We start from the raw sequence: 16,657 nt of genomic DNA, 5'->3' as shown, positions 1-16,657 counted from the left end.
CGATATTTGCATAATAAAGATTATTGGCCTTGTACAACATTTTAACTTACTCTACGATATGCTGAAGCATAGCCTTGGTATGTACTGTAACACAATAACTATGCTTGCGTGATTGAAATCTTGTGAAAATTTTAGAGCGGCCATTCTTTCTGTAAATGTAACATGTATTTAAGCTAACAAAGATTTTCAACATTGTCTGATATAGTTTTTCCCTTGTCTTATAAAGATTCAATGATTTTTTTTTTCATTTCATCTTCAGACAACTTTCCTTATAAGGAATACAAGAAACATGTCTCACAAGTATTGCTACATAGTATCCAGTTGAAGATACAAAATGTTGAAGAAGAAGAATGCTTACTGCTTTGTTTGGAGGAAAAACGTTTCATATGCCGATCGGTAGATTATTGGATTACTATGCAAACTTGCTACCTGAATGCTCAGAATTCCTGGACAAGTGGGATAAAACTAAGACCACGTGAAGAACATAATCACTTTGAAATAACAAAAGGTAGGTGTCATATTGATTTTTCATTACATTAAGTGGTATTGTAAATTGCGTCAACGGAAACATGTCTGATTTCCGGAATTTCATGATTTGAAAAAGATAAGCTTACTCCGAGTCATTTTTTTTAGTTTCTGGAAAAAACTATATTACGATATATTTGTAAAAAATATTATCATTATGGACTTTAGAGGTTGAGAGCATGATATGAAAATCAGTTGAACGATAATAAAGCAACCTACGAAAGGATTCATTGTGAAATAGGAACTGATGTAGATGTGCTACATTTCAAAGTGTCTTGTTTTGATATGGTTTCCTTTTTCTTTCCGTCAGAAACCTATCCATTCAATCAGTTCAAAGTATACACAGGATACATGTCAAACTGTGCGGCTAGAAGGGTATATCACAACACAGGATTTCGAGAGTGTCTTGCATTGTGTTTAGATGAACCGTTGACTGACTGCCAGTCGGTAGATTATGACATGAATGGTACATGCTACCTTAGTAACGAGACAGTGGCAACAAGGGACATTGAACTCAATGCGAATATCCGATACATCTATGCACAGTTTACAGATGGCAAGTACCAAATAGACTATTAGCAAGTAGAAGACTTAATGTAATGCGTTGAAGGCCCATGATTCAAGCCGAGGTTCTCGCATTACAGCTACTTCAGTCAGTGGAACCCAGGATATTAATAGAACCATTCTCTTGTTATTAACAAAATGTTGCAGGTCTGCCAGACAACTATTTTTCCTGTCATTAAAGTTTAAAGAGGTCTACTAGTATTTGTAATCACTTGGTATGAAACACGTTATGTTCCAAATGAAATAACGGTTTACTTGTTAACGATCATTGTGTACTCAGTACTCTGTACACTGTATCTTTTATAACACAACTTATAAGGACATTTGTTTTGACGACGGCAACTTGAACATTCTTGATATCCATAAATCAAATTCTTATAGCGAATTAGGTAAATTTTAAATTATACAAACTGCGTGGTACATACAGCAATCTAAAGATAATCATCCAAGTCATTTTTATCGGATATAGAATATATTGTGACAAAACAATAATACATTTTCGTCAACTTTTGTTACATTTCATTTACAGAGTTTCCTCTCAACCAATTCAACAAGACAATTAGTCGGGCTCTTACTTCGTACAACGACCACATCTTAAGGGGAGTTCAGTTGGATGAGTGTTTAAGGTTTTGTCTCGAAGGTGCTTCTTTTATTTGTCACTCAGCAGATTATTCAACCACAGACAATTGCTATATGAGTATTGACACATGGGCAACAACTCAGAAAGGTCTAGGGATTTATTATAAAACTAACTATTGGCAGAGCCGTCAAGGTAAGATAAAGGAAAGACGAAATGTTTAGCAATGTATGTATTTTGCGTTAACTACTTGAATGATGTCTGGTTATGAGCCTACCAGAAAGTCTGCTCATCACACTCACTCACTCACTCACTCACTCACTCACTCACTCACTCACCCACTTACCCACCCACCCACCCACTCACTCACTCACTCACTCACTCACTCACTCACTCACTCACTCACTCACTCACTCACTCACTCTGTGTCCTCTTTCTCTACTTCATTGATTGATTGATTGATTGATTGATTGATTGATTGATTGATTGATTGATTGATTGATTGATTGATTGATTGATTGAATTAAAATTTTGTCCCAAACATAAACGTTTTACCTTATGGAGGATCAGTCGTGGCATTCATTTATTCCGTGTGTCATTAGTTCATATAATATCCCAAAATAGGCTAAATGCAAGGTACATGTATTATGCTACTTTCACAGCTGAGTGTAAGGACGATGATTTTGCATGTGACCATGGCATGACATGTTTGAAACCGTATTTGGTATGCGATGGTCATCGACACTGTCCAGACGGAAGTGACGAGAACTACTGCACATATGGTAAGGATTGACTATTTCTCAATACCGGAAAGACATAAATACATTCAGTACTATTTGTCATTGTTAATGCCAGGAACACAACATGAACAAAGAACTGTGGCTTTCCTTAATAAAAACAAATGGAAGTACATCAAACTTAGAACAAAGTTTTGGATTATTTAATGCATCTAGTGCGAAGAATTTGTAGTGTTCAGATACAAAATTTAGAGGAGTATAAATGGCATCCGTCCAGAAAGAAAACAATGAACGTATCGACAAATTATAGAACGAAATTTTAAATGATTTTTAAATGTATAGCTTAAAGTACAAGGTACAATATCGTGGATAAATATCAAGGTCTTCAGCAGAATGCACAGCATGAAAACAACCATGTATTTACCTCTGTTTCCACAGCTTGTAAGGCTGATGAATTCAGATGTCAATATGGCAGTAATCATGGTATTTGCATAAAATCTGAAAAGTTATGTGATGGATATAATGACTGCCACAGAGGTACTGATGAAATAGAAGATGTATGCAGTAAGTACTAAGAAAATCAACCAAAACACTATAAAACAGCTGTAGCATGACATGACATGTTAAGCTATGTTCAATAACAATTAGAAATTGTTAATTATTAATAATACAAAACAGTACGGAATATTAATAACATATACGCTCGACATCAGTACAGTGATTTGCATTGCATCTATGCATCAATATAATGATACATCATCAAAGGAACTCAACACAAGCGATTTACGATGTGTTCTATTATAGTAACTACCCGAGCATCCAATTCACTATTAAAAGTTTGATTTTAGTCTTAGTATCTATTGCAAATTCCATCATTTCTGTTTAAGATTTTATAAAACTAACAACTTGAAATCGTATTTCGGAGATAGACATATTTCTTTGTGTGAATGATATTTTTCTGTATATTTTCTACTTTGCTAGATATCTGTAGAGGCTTTCAGTGCGATGGTAATCGATGTCTATCAAATACACAGCGATGTAATGGTATTGTAAATTGTATAGATGGTACTGATGAACTAGACTGTGGTTTTGGTGAGTCAAAGATATTTATGCTGCTCATCCCTGTGTCACCAACTTTCCATCAACAGCCTCAATGTATTTCACGAGAGATTTTTGATTAGTTCAGTATTGTTGGTTTTGTTTTGTATTTTCTTTCTGACTCTATGGTGACATATCACTTAATGTGTAACAACTCAATTAAATATCATGACGAGAACAAATGCACATGATAACTGATAAAAATTAAAATAGAAGTTTTGGGCCTAATCGTGATAATCGTTATTTCATTTTCACTCATTCTCGATGTTCTTCGTTTTGACATATTTGCCAATAGAACACTGCACAGACCAATTGGAATTCCGGTGTAGCAATAAGATATGTGTGAATCGTACTCAGTTATGTGACGAAGCTAACGATTGTGGTGACTGGAGTGATGAATGGGATTGCGACTACCGTAAGTTAAATTCGTTTGTGATCTTAATCATTGCTTATAGCTTGTGATGCTAGTAATGACTATTTGTGTCTATGCTTCTGTCAGATATAAGGATAAACCCATATGTTTTGGATACAAAAACTTGGGTATATATATTACTGAAATACACCCTGAACAGTATATATTGCACAGTGCAAAGATGTGAATAGTTCACTTTAATTTAATATGCAAGTGCTTCTATGAATGGTATCTAAATTGTTTTAACATAACATTACGGGATGTTATTTCTAGCATTAGTGAATTGAAATCTCCTTTTAAAAGTTATTTCTAAAGGTTCTTTTTTATTGTTATGCTACCCCTGTGAAGCTATTTGAGGCGAAACTTGTCCGACCTGTGCGGTTTAGTTATAATATCTCATTTCTAAGTCTTCATTCTTCAACCTTTGTGTTTTTCTCAAAGGAAGAGAATGTTATACCATGGAAAATGGTGAAGATTATCGAGGCCATGTTAACATCACTGCAAGTGGTCGCATGTGTCAAAAATGGAGCGAACAATCTCCACACATGCATTCGAATACAGTACTAGACGTTTCTACATATGTAGGACTTGGCCTTGGGGACCACAACTATTGTCGCAACCCTAATGGTGACAAGGACCCTTGGTGTTATACAACAGATCCTGAAGTCAGAAAAGAATTCTGCATTGCAGGACTTCGAAAACATAAATGCACTAAAGGTAGGGAGGGGGCCATTCAGCTGATAAAAATTTAACTTGAAATAACACATTTCTTAAAGTGACTGTCCATTGTCTCTTTTGTTAACGGATGAATAATATGCCTCACATGTTTTTAATGGTAAACGGTTCAAACTAAGCTTCAACTAACTGTCAATAAATTGAAATAAATGCAATGCTAATCTTATCTACTCTGTATTTTTGACTGGAAGACTATGAATATACACTATGAATAGTTATGGAACTTGCAAATGTAGCTTTCATAAGGAGTGGCCTAGTGTACACTGTGGAAAGGCATTCAGGGAAGCAAACTGGGGCGTCAAGGCTGTTGAAACAAATGCTGCAATATTATTCGGGGAAGGGTTCAAAAGATATGTTCCTCAATTTCTCGTTCCTGTGTCCTGGAGACTGTTTCTAATCCAGATTTTATACTGACTTTTATAACTGCATTTTGAGAAGTAGTGCAATGTAGCGAAAATAACTTTTCTTGTTGCCCTAAACATGAACACACAGATACATACATGTATCTATCTAACATATCAACAATATGAATCTCACGCATGTGCCCCTTATTAGTCAAAACGTATGTGTAACTATAGTATGTGACATTGCCGTTATTGATGACTTATTTGGTATCAGGAGTCACGTGACTATTAAATTCTCTCCTCAGATTACTGCCCGGAAAATGCTTTTATATGCAACGATGGCACATGTATACATCCATATTCACGGTGCAATGTGCGTATTGACTGTTCAGACGGTTCTGATGAAATAGACTGTGTCCCGAAGGGTGCGTCGTAAGTTTTTACAATTGTTTGCATTTCATACTCATCAACGCAAGCAATTATAATGAAAATACCCTTTGTTGTAAATATCCACAGAATGAGTTAGGAATCGAACTTCCTTTCAATTCTTCTCAGAATGATTTGTTATCAAACTGCAGTGAACAGAGACGAATACCTCCATTATAAAAGAACACCCACCTTTGAACCTTAACATAAGTGTCCCTTTTCAACAATTAAATGAAAGACACTTGAAAAGTACACACACACACACACACACACACACACACACACTAGTAATCATTTACAGACAGAAATAGAAATATGCGTGTAAAGGGTCCCCAAGGTTCTCTAAACATCATCATTTTCAATCTCTCGTAGTACATTTATTGTCTTTGCATCACCCAATGAGTCACATAATTAGATATTCATATACATAACTGTGGCTATCTGAGTTCATTGTTACCACTTTTTCACTTATTTTCTTTACACAACGTGACTTAAACATAATTACTGTAACACAATTCAACGTCTACATTGATTGCCAATTTGGTATAGGATTGCCTACATGATTACCTGAGCATGATTATATAGTGTGATTTATTATGTGTTAATCTCCGGTCATAAAGTATTCTGCCAACAAGATTTAGGTATACTTACAGTTTGGTTACATTTTAGTTACAGGTCTGTCACTTACATTGCCACTTTATTTATAGTGCAATTCAATATAATTCTTGATATTGCACAATGATAGAAAAATCAATTGTATGATTAATATTCATTTTCTAATAAATGGTCTAATAGCCCTAAAATTAGCATATATTAAAATACAAGTACGTCATGCATGCATAGCTAATATATAAGATGTACGTGTTTTATTTTCACAGAATACGAGCTTGGTTGCTACCGTAATAGGGGTACAGAATATCGTGGATTTGTCACCCGAAATACGCATGCACCTTGTGTGGCGTGGGATGACTCGAGATCTAAGTATACGACTGCGAAAAAGCCGTACTCAGGTACATATTTCCTTGGTGTGATCCTTAAGTATGGCATGCATGCATTGTGTCACCAGGTGGCAATGCTCCCTGGTCGGCTCATTTGTAGTTTAGTTACATATTAACTTATCCATCTTTCATACAATATTAACAATATGGGACTGTTTCCCTTTTAAGGTTATTACAATACGTTCATTAATAAAAAACCAAACTAGGGAAAATAGCAACAGCATTTGACAGATGATCATCGAAACATATTTTCCGATCCAATAATCGTAAACAAAACTGAAGGCCTTGCAATGTATATTCAATAGCTTTTTGGTAATGTACGTTCTATCTCAAAGGGTGGACATGTCACAAGTCTCTTACTGATACTGAATACCAAGCTACTGAATATAGAGTTTGCTCAATTCTGAAACTTTCATCACGGCAGGTATCTGTCGAATTTGTTGTCGGATATTTGACCTTTAGAGTGCAGTACGTCAAAAGCTTGACTTTTAGAGTGGAATTATTCTATTAGTGTAGAAAGTATTACTTGCAAGCTCTTAAACATTGTATTTTACATATAAAAATGCCACTTTGCATATAAAATACGCTACTGTGCATATAAACCCGCTGCTTTACATAAAATAGTAAATAAGGTAGTAAAATAGTAAATTTTAAGTCCTCAACTGGCATTAGCTGAATGATTAATTATATATGATTTAATTTCAGGACTTGATGGTCCATATTGTCGCAATCCAAGTAATGATGACACAATGACCAAACCATGGTGTTATCATACAGATGATTCAAGGGATAAAAGAGGATGGGAATTTTGTGATATACCACAGTGTGACACAGGTAAGCATATACCAATGTAAGAATCGAATGATAAAAGCTCATATGTGCAAGCGTTCCGTCTATGTTTGTTTTGCACCAAGAATAACTAGAAGCTCGCAAAATCTTTCGCCAGGTATCCACCATGGCTTCGACAGTGTTTTCTTAAGTCACAATGCATGGATGCGTGACTGTCAGACAATTATCTCAACGTCTCGGAAGTTCGTAACCCTGTCATGATTCATTGGGGGTTGTAAAGTCCCTATAAGAATGCTTCACAGTTAATCATAGTGATGAAAGATATGGAAATATGTATAATATGAAAGGAACTAATGCCATGAGCTATTTATGTATGTGCTATGACATGACATTAAGTACGTCGTATTTCTGTTCTCATTAAGTAGAAGTTGACACCGACAAAATATACAAAAGAAGCTTACAACGTCATATGAACTTAATTTGAAGGTAGAATATGCCTTGAGGACCACTTTACCCGATAATTCAAAGTTCTTAAAATCTCCAAAACTTGCCAAATGAAAACTTGTTCTTGGTTCTTTTGGATAATTTGGCGGTTTTTCCAAGGACATCAACACAACTTTATTTTGGCATAGAGTTTAATAATAACACAAGTTAATTTTTATATCATATTCACATTTTGGCACAACGCATTTTCTGCAACGATTATAGATAGTCTGAAAGATTTGGAAGTATGACGAGATATGACAAGATTGTGATTTTGGATTTATTCTATCTATAGTGATTGGAAACAGCAGAGACAATGCATTACCGGACAACTGGTCAGAACAATATTCCCATCTCATCTCAGACGAATATCTGATACAGGAATTTGAGTCAACATTTTATCAAGATAAAGGGTTCGATAGGGTCAAAGGAGAAATACCACCTGATTGGGACGGGTTTTTGACCTTTAGTTCAACACCTGATCACAGTGATATTGTGAGTGTATTTCAATTAACAAGTGAAGAGCTCTTAGAATATGGACACCAGGCAGAAGATTTTATACTCCAATGTACATTTGAGCAACGACAGTGTACATACAGGTAAAAATGATAATGAATTATACATCCAATACAAAAACACAAATTTGTTAATGAATAATTAATTATTTGTTCAATATGACAATTAGATGTAATTCTCCAATATATTTCTTCATTCAGCCAAGGAAAATACTCGTGACCTAAGGGGGCTTTGTCACTACTCGTCTAGCGATTTGTAGTGGTAAAACCCTAGATCACTAGGATTTTTCGGCTGAATGGAAGAAAAATATTGGAGAATAATATAATTATACCAGCGTCAGTAATATCGAAGAAACTCGGCGAAAGTAATAACAATTTTGAACGTATTTCGAACACTGCAGAACCAGTGACATAGACACACGTTATCATAACATAGACGCGAGTTGTCGTGACGTAGAACGATCAGGATATAATGTCATATTTTTGAGCTTGACATAATAACAATTCTCGCTCTTTCCCGTGGGGGCTAATATTACATGGATATTATCCAAAGCTATTCACCAACTTATTTGTGACAGTTTCCAGATAAACATGTTTATTTTTATTGGAAATATATATTTGCAGGTAATCGTGAGTAGCAGCATGATGAAGTGTTTACCTTCAACTCTATAAAGCCTAATACATACAAATTCTTCTCTTTATAATCATACCTATATTTAGAGATTTCAAGGTATCAGGGAATGACAAATATGGAAATTGCTTTACCTTCAACCACGGGACTAACGGAACCGAAATTAGAAACTCGACAAAACCAGGGTCTTCATATGGTAAGGGTATTTGTTGTTCACAATGTTTTGATAGTTCACTCCTTTGTACTTGACTTAAATTGAAAACAATATCTCACAGAAAGTCTAAATAACAAAGTACATGCACCTAGCAGTATAAGGAAACGATGAATTTAAGAGTAAAATTCTTATTAGTGGGTGTTAGCATAGACAATGGCTATGGTCATTGAGAGATTTATAACTGTGTACACTTCTCTGTATCAATAAGTGTTTAGTTAATGATCAGGAAAGCAAGAGCGGCGAATATTCGAGTCCGGTTGGAGTCAAGAAAATAGTTTAAATTAACTTATCAAGTCATATTACAACGTATTTCGATTTAGTAACACAATCACCCAAGATAGCAACAACGTCTTTTCTTGTTGTTTGCACCGCGTTCACGTCAACATTGGATCAGCGGTAAAAATCAAAGTGCACAACTAGAATTTGATGATGATAAATAAATACTGTGTATGCAATTTGTCTACTGCATTGCACACGGTGTCATACACATCGATCATTCTATAGCTTTTTATAAATCAAATCACACTCATGTAATTCTACGCTTGAATTTTATTAACACGAAATAATTTCGAAAGGTGAAATCTGAAAAAAACATTTTTGTCAGCATACAGAGAATGCCGGCTACTAGTGCATTCATGGCTGTACTGGTGTAAATTGAATCAACTTCATTATTAAGTATAAAATGAGTTTACTTTCCGTTATGTTCAGTCTAGGGGGAAATAACGATATTAATAGCATATGTACGAACACTAACATACATATAATTAATTTTGGAAAGGGGGAAAAATAAAGTTGATTCGTATCTAATTCGATCCAACCTCAGATAAATATTTATTGGATTCTTCAGAACGACATAAAAAGACTGTTTAGTGATACGGTCTATGCTGATTTAGCGGTACGGTTTTGAAAAAGCATCATCGTGATCTAAAGTACCACGCGGCCAAGCTTGATATCGTATTTGAAACTTTTCAATCGAACATTAACACAGAAACTAGTAACTTAACAGCAGCATCTGTTGTGGGCAAGCATAAGAAAAGTCCTGATCGTACACGTTATCAAATTAAAAAGCCAAGTACTACTAACGAACCATGTGTTACCTCACAACCAGCAAACGATGACATCGCTACTGCCGTGAATACCACGGCCACAACTCTACCGTTGGCAAAAAACTTGGCAACACCAATATACCAGCAGCCCGGTATTTTTCAGCCTCTTAGGTATCCGTACTATCCACACCAGTACCCGTGGTATACATCGCCAAATATTGGCAAGTGGTACCAGACACCTGCTACTCATTCCCAACCCAAGCTGTAAGTGGCAATACAGACCTTCCCCAGTTACCTGCAAGTCCACCCCGGAAACAGCCTCCTCCTCCGCCATTAATTAAGTTCTCCAAAACGGTACAATGAAGGACACAAACATTGATTGCTAATCAGACAATAAACACTTTCATGTTCCGTTCGATGCCTCATTTGTCAATACTCGAAGAGGCTGCGCTGAGGTTCAGACGCCTTTTTTTCGTGTTTACTGTGTTAATACTATCTGAGTCAATCTGAGTGTGTGATTCCTATAATAAGCGGAGTCTAAATTATGCTTGGGCTAATAATTTTTATTTGTCCAAAAACAATCAACCACATTGAAAATTGTTTAAATAAAACTCGTCTAGTTTAATAAATAGAATGACACGAGTGTTCTGATTTCGAAAAGCCGAATTCAATGTTTATGATGAAACCATGTACAGTTGTAGACAAGTTGTATATATTGTATTTATTTATCATCATCAAATTCCAGTTGTGCACTTTGATTTTTACCGCTCATCCAATGTTGACGTGAACGCGGTGCAAACAATACGAAAAGACGTTGTTGCTATCTTGGGTGATTGTGTTACTAAATCGAAATCAGTTGTATCATATTATTGGAAAAAAAACATCCACCTTTAAACTTGTACAACTACTATCCATGGAAAATGTAAAACAGCTTTGCAATTTAGGTAGATATTTAAAACAAGCAGGCATCCTACGTTCTGTTCATATATCAACGTTATTTGTATTAGTACATTCTCCGCAACGTTTCCTTTGTGCATGTGACGTTTTTTGATTTTCTAGTTCTGTAACTGATGAGCAGAAATTGCTCAAAGTAAATAAAGAATTAAATTGAATTGAAGTCTGACCACTCGAGATTCATGAAGAGTATATCTATATAGTATAATTATAAGTTAGCAAAAGCCTGACCACATTATTCTCTTTAAAGTGCTTGTGATCAGTACTAGTATTTCCTTTATGTATATAATTATGTCTACATATATATTTTTGGTAAAGTATTATTAATAAGTACACAACCGCTATGTATTTCTTTTAATGTCACCAGGTCTCACGTTAACACTATTCACGGAACAATCTGAATATATTAGTTTATTTGGCCGCGATTCTGGGGTAAGAGTATCCGTACACAAACCGGATGTAGAACCGTTTCCAGAAGAAAACGGATTGAATGTACGACCTGGGACAGCAACTGCAATAGTTTTAAGACAGGTAAAACTTAGCCTCCGATTCATTTATTTATACAATCACATTAGAGAAAAGATTGTCCAGGTTTGCTATGAATGAAAGAAACTCATTTAAATTTGCTATAAATGAGGAAAGAAAAGTGACACGTGTAAGAATTGAACCCATGTCCCCTAAACACTAGTCAGTGCTCTAAACACAAGCTCAATATTAAAGCGAACTTCGTTTGTTTAGTGGTGTCAATGCATGCGATTGCTGAACTTCATTTTCGCACTTCTAACCAAATTTCGAAAACTTCCACGCCTTCAATGATAACAGCTTCTGTATTTACTACTGAGATGTTGATAAGTTGATGCAAATGTACTTCTAGGGTGATATAAAGTACTGGGTTTCCGGTAGTATTTTGATGTGTTTACCAGCATCTCGGTAAACATGTTCATAAGGTTGGAATTTCATGTTTACCATATTTTTACATTGCACATATCGTAGCCACCGCTACATTTTGCATCATGGTTTACATCATATATAAACGTGTGTTTTCTCACTTGTGAACATTCCTTTAGAGGGAGGGCGAGGCTTTGTCCTAAACGAACGATGTTCGCTTATTGAGCTTGTGAGATATTGTGCCATCGTCCCTTTAAAGGAGTCAGCCGTTGTTCTTAAATCTAACAGCTGTACTTTATTTTTTTAAAGCAGATAGTAAAATGCACAAATGTTAAAATATATTTGTACATTCATTTTAAGTACTTTATATAAAAATCTCAAATCTGACTACAGACACAGGCAATTGTTAAACCCGTTTTGCTTTCTTTACCCATATTCTACACATTACTTGTTCGCTCATATACAAATAACTTTTTGGTACATTGCAGGGCATTAGTTCTCGCTTGTCAGAACCCTATGGAAATTGTACAGAAGATGAGAGCTTGGATACCAATGGATTTAGAAACACCTTATCCGTATGCTATCTATAATATATTGGAAACGTTGAATTTCAATATTTATGAATTCATAAAAAGTGCAAATCTTACCCTCGACAGTGAATATTTGACATTAGTAATGCAAGATATTATATACAGTGTCAATATAGATATTATGTAATTTGAAAATTCTTTTTGACAGTTACTGATTTCAAAAATATGCAATAATATATATTTTTATCATTTATCTCACATTCACCCCTTTGTATTGTCCAGATAGCATAAGCTTAGATGATAAATATTTGAATTCTTGAAAAAAAGCAACACAGCAAAACGTTTTACAGATCATGGAAATAACGATGGCCGGACTTTAATGTGGTCTTGCAAATCGGAGGAAATGAGCAAATCTTTTCGTTATAAAAGCTATGCTTATAATCTGCAAGGCCAAAAAAAAATAAATGTACAAATGGGCTTCCTCCTGTTGACCTTTTTAACAGAGTTTTTTTGAGAAATTAGAATAGGATTGAACTCGAAAGTGTGCTAAGATAATATCATGGGCATTTCTTATATATTAGTGATAGATCCGTTCAATTTTTTTCAGTCGTGCAATCATAAATGTGTACAAGATACTATGTTATTAGAATGTGGATGTGTGGACAGAGCTAGTAGTAACGGTCCTCGTTGTATGTTCCTCAACAAAACACAAGGTAATGACTATCTATGTTACCTATCCGTCGTATAAAACGCATTTAAATATAGCTAATGTATGTCATAAATGGTTTGTACTGTCAACTGAAAGCCATAATTGAATGATGTCAATGATTTGTCAATAACCTTATGAATACTTTACATGAGTGTTCTTACAACTTCAATTGTTTTCCTAATTTCAGAAACCTGCCGACAATTAATATATTTTCTTCAGCAGCACAATCAGATAGATTGTAATTGCAAAAGGCCGTGTGGGTAAGTATCCAATTCAGAGAACATAAATGAAGTAATTATTTCATATTTAATTTCACTTAATAAACACACTCTTTATTATGGGTTTTTCACATTTAGGTAAGATGTTGTTGTAAGAAATTTGAATAGGGAACTTGCAATGCAGACTGAGCATGCTCAGACGCAAAGGACTGAGGGATTATCTGTGGTTATCGTAATACCTAATCTGGAGCTACCGATAAAATAAACCTCCCACAATGGTCAGGGTGACAATGAATTGATCATTTGTGGTTAAAAACAATGTAACATTATTGTTTACAATACTATTTGATTAGTATTTATTATCACATTTCCCATGATGCAACATTCAACATGGCGGGTTTGCAAGTTCCCTATTGTATTATTTTTGATTACCATACTTTGTCGTGTCCGGTTATGCGTATAAATGTCCTATATTATACATATGGAATCATCTTTAAAACATACAGATGACTGCACTTGAAAGAAAAAATAACTTTGGGTAATTGTATGCCAAACGAGTTTCCCATATAAATGCATGTGTGGAACGAAACGACAGACGTCACATTTCAGTAATCCTGGTTTTTAAATACTTTTTGTCTGAAGGGAAGTGCGGTATGAGAGAACAGTGTCAGAGTCGTATTGGCCATCTGATAGCTACCTGGTATGTATATTTAGTATCTAACCCATGAGGTTACTTCTTGGAAGAACACGTTCGCACAACAATATTTTGCGGAGTTTTCCAGTCTTCAGTGTTGAGAAATGATTATAATTTACATTTTAGAAGTGTCGCCTTAGGACACCAGGGTGCTGCTGAATGGTGACCATATTTAACTAATTTCCGCTGTGATAACTATGATTTCCGCTGTGATAATCATGATTTCGTCATCTCTTTCATCCAGAATCGACTATTGACAAGTGTGCATGCTGTCAGCAAAAAGACACAATATATTCGGGACACGACCCAAGCGCAGTAAGTATAGAATTTTATCAATCACTTTAGAAGTGTCGCCATAAGACACCAGGGCTCTGCTGAATGGTGACCATATTTAACTAATTTCTGCTGTGATAACTATTATTAAGACGTACGTTAAAACGCAGGCATGAATTTGCAGAAATTGTTCAGAATGTAATAATGAACGCTTGTGAGGAAAAAGAGCATTATTTAATGATGCATGTTACTAATGGGTATGTAATGCGATTGGATAAAGCAAGTGGATAATTTTCAAATGTACAAGAATCAAATGAACACCTTGAGTGAGAGTGAAGCAAAACACATTTTAGTAGTATAGGTCGATACTTACTGATTCTATCGTCCACTGTTAATACTAGAGTGTCATTGCCAAGAAAGGGAGGTCTAATATCAAACTTTTTACTTTATCACTTTACAGGCAGAATTTGGTCCATTTGGAAATTTACTATGGAGAGTTGAATTATGAGAAAGTAACAGAAGTACCAGATTACAAGGTAAAGAATATGGATTAATAGGTTTAATAGGGAACTGGCAAACCCGCCATGTTGAATGTTGCATCATGGGAAATGTGATAATAAAAATGATCAATTAATATTGTAAGCTGTGTTGGTACATTATTTGCAAACACAAATGATCATTTCAAAGTAACACTGACCATTGTTGGAGGTTAATTTTATCAGTACCTCCAAATTAGGTATTACAATGATCACACATAATCCCATTGTCCTTTGCGTCTGAGCATGCTCAGTCCGGATTGCAAGTTCCCCATTGTTAGTGGATTACAAATGTTAACAAGGTTGCGATTAAGTAAGAGTACCAGTTTCGATATTTTCTAAACAGAATTATCGAATACTGGTATATTCTAAGTCCATGTCTATATCACAGTTTATTTTTAAAGTTGTTTCTGTATTGTTTATTTTATTTACTTGATTATTGTGTACAAAGCACGAATGAGTGTATTTACCTCCAATTGTATACATTATGTGAGAGTGTGGAGTTAGAAAATAACAAATAATCTAACCAACAATAGTAAAAGAATAATAAAAAACAAAATAATAAAAAATCGACATTTCGAGAGTTATGTATAGAATATCATCAAAGGTTACATTTTTTGACCCATGACAATCAGGTATTATTGACAAATATGAATTCGAATTTTTTGTAAATATTATTTCTTTGCATTCAAAATTTTAACGTATATCAGTAATGTGAATTATTTCGACAATTGCAGTTTATTATGAACACTTATAAAGTAAAGTGTCAAACGTGCACAACGTGGAATTATATGTACTGATGTAATTGTACCAGTACTAAAACTGAATACAATTAAAGAAACATTTTCTTTCTCTTTTCAGCTCGAGAATCTTTTCGGTGATATTGGAGGATCTCTAGGACTTTACATCGGTTTGTCTGTTATCACGGTGGTGGAGTTCTTGGAGCTTGTCTACGATATCACTGTGTATTGGCTATCGATGATATATGCAAACAGGGTTAAACCACACACTGTCGTTATGTAACGAAACCCAATAGTTTGTATATATAGAAGTAACATTACAGTTTATGTCAACAGAAACTTGAAAATTGTTACCTGAAATTTTCGACTGCACACAGACTTTGTCGACAGATTGATCCGCTATTCAGAACATGAGACCTTACGGACAGACGAGCCTAATAAGGGTCATAGCTGCTTAGAAGTGTTTATCAACCCTGTCTGTTTAATGATGTTTGTACGTTTGTATATACATAAATGGCTACCTCCACTCCCCATTTCAAAATGATTGGTTTGATACAATGACTGGCCAACACAGATGAAATTCCATCTGAGAAAGAACGTGTCTTCTTGTTTTTCCGAACTACATGAAAGAGTCCCAATAATGTTTTTCCAGAATGATCATGGTGTTTTGCAGTTGTTCGGTTGTTGCAGTTATTGCTGCTGCTCTACTGAATAAAGGAATTTCAAAATTCAAAAACCTTCCATGGATACTTCTGTTGCAATCGCTTCTATTCAGAAATAAATCGCGATTAGAGTTGCCATTCATAGTTAACCAATAGGAAACTTGTAATCCAGACTGAGCATGCTCAGACGCAAAGGACTATGGGATTATATGTGGTTATTATAGCACCTAATCTGGAGCTACCGATGAAATAAACCTCTCGCAATGGTCAAGGTGACTATGAATTGATCATTGTAACATTATTGTTTACGATGCTAATTGGTTATTATTTAATATCCCATTTCCCATGATGCAACATTA

General features: G+C 34.9%; 1 protein-coding gene across 1 annotated transcript in view; it reads left to right on the top strand.

The window, feature by feature from the left end:
- LOC144450544 (uncharacterized) overlaps window positions 1–15,919 on the top strand; it is a 23,329-nt gene extending 7,410 nt beyond the window's left edge. Inside the window, exons 10-30 of the mRNA XM_078141189.1 lie at window positions 260–508; window positions 836–1,081; window positions 1,619–1,861; window positions 2,329–2,448; window positions 2,842–2,967; window positions 3,385–3,495; window positions 3,797–3,916; window positions 4,355–4,630; window positions 5,298–5,417; window positions 6,297–6,428; window positions 7,122–7,250; window positions 7,984–8,287; window positions 8,924–9,030; window positions 11,416–11,579; window positions 12,425–12,511; window positions 13,074–13,179; window positions 13,363–13,435; window positions 14,036–14,093; window positions 14,332–14,402; window positions 14,821–14,896; window positions 15,758–15,919. Coding sequence (XP_077997315.1) covers window positions 260–508; window positions 836–1,081; window positions 1,619–1,861; window positions 2,329–2,448; window positions 2,842–2,967; window positions 3,385–3,495; window positions 3,797–3,916; window positions 4,355–4,630; window positions 5,298–5,417; window positions 6,297–6,428; window positions 7,122–7,250; window positions 7,984–8,287; window positions 8,924–9,030; window positions 11,416–11,579; window positions 12,425–12,511; window positions 13,074–13,179; window positions 13,363–13,435; window positions 14,036–14,093; window positions 14,332–14,402; window positions 14,821–14,896; window positions 15,758–15,919 — 3,080 coding nt within the window. The remainder of the gene's footprint in view (window positions 1–259; window positions 509–835; window positions 1,082–1,618; window positions 1,862–2,328; window positions 2,449–2,841; window positions 2,968–3,384; window positions 3,496–3,796; window positions 3,917–4,354; window positions 4,631–5,297; window positions 5,418–6,296; window positions 6,429–7,121; window positions 7,251–7,983; window positions 8,288–8,923; window positions 9,031–11,415; window positions 11,580–12,424; window positions 12,512–13,073; window positions 13,180–13,362; window positions 13,436–14,035; window positions 14,094–14,331; window positions 14,403–14,820; window positions 14,897–15,757) is intronic.
- The last annotated feature ends 738 nt before the right edge of the window (window positions 15,920–16,657 follow it).

This window comes from Glandiceps talaboti, chromosome 20, assembly GCF_964340395.1.
Source record: "Glandiceps talaboti chromosome 20, keGlaTala1.1, whole genome shotgun sequence".
Classification (NCBI taxonomy): domain Eukaryota; kingdom Metazoa; phylum Hemichordata; class Enteropneusta; family Spengelidae; genus Glandiceps; species Glandiceps talaboti.
The sequence above is the reverse complement of the archived record's forward strand: the minus strand, read 5'-3'. Positions and strand labels throughout refer to the sequence as shown.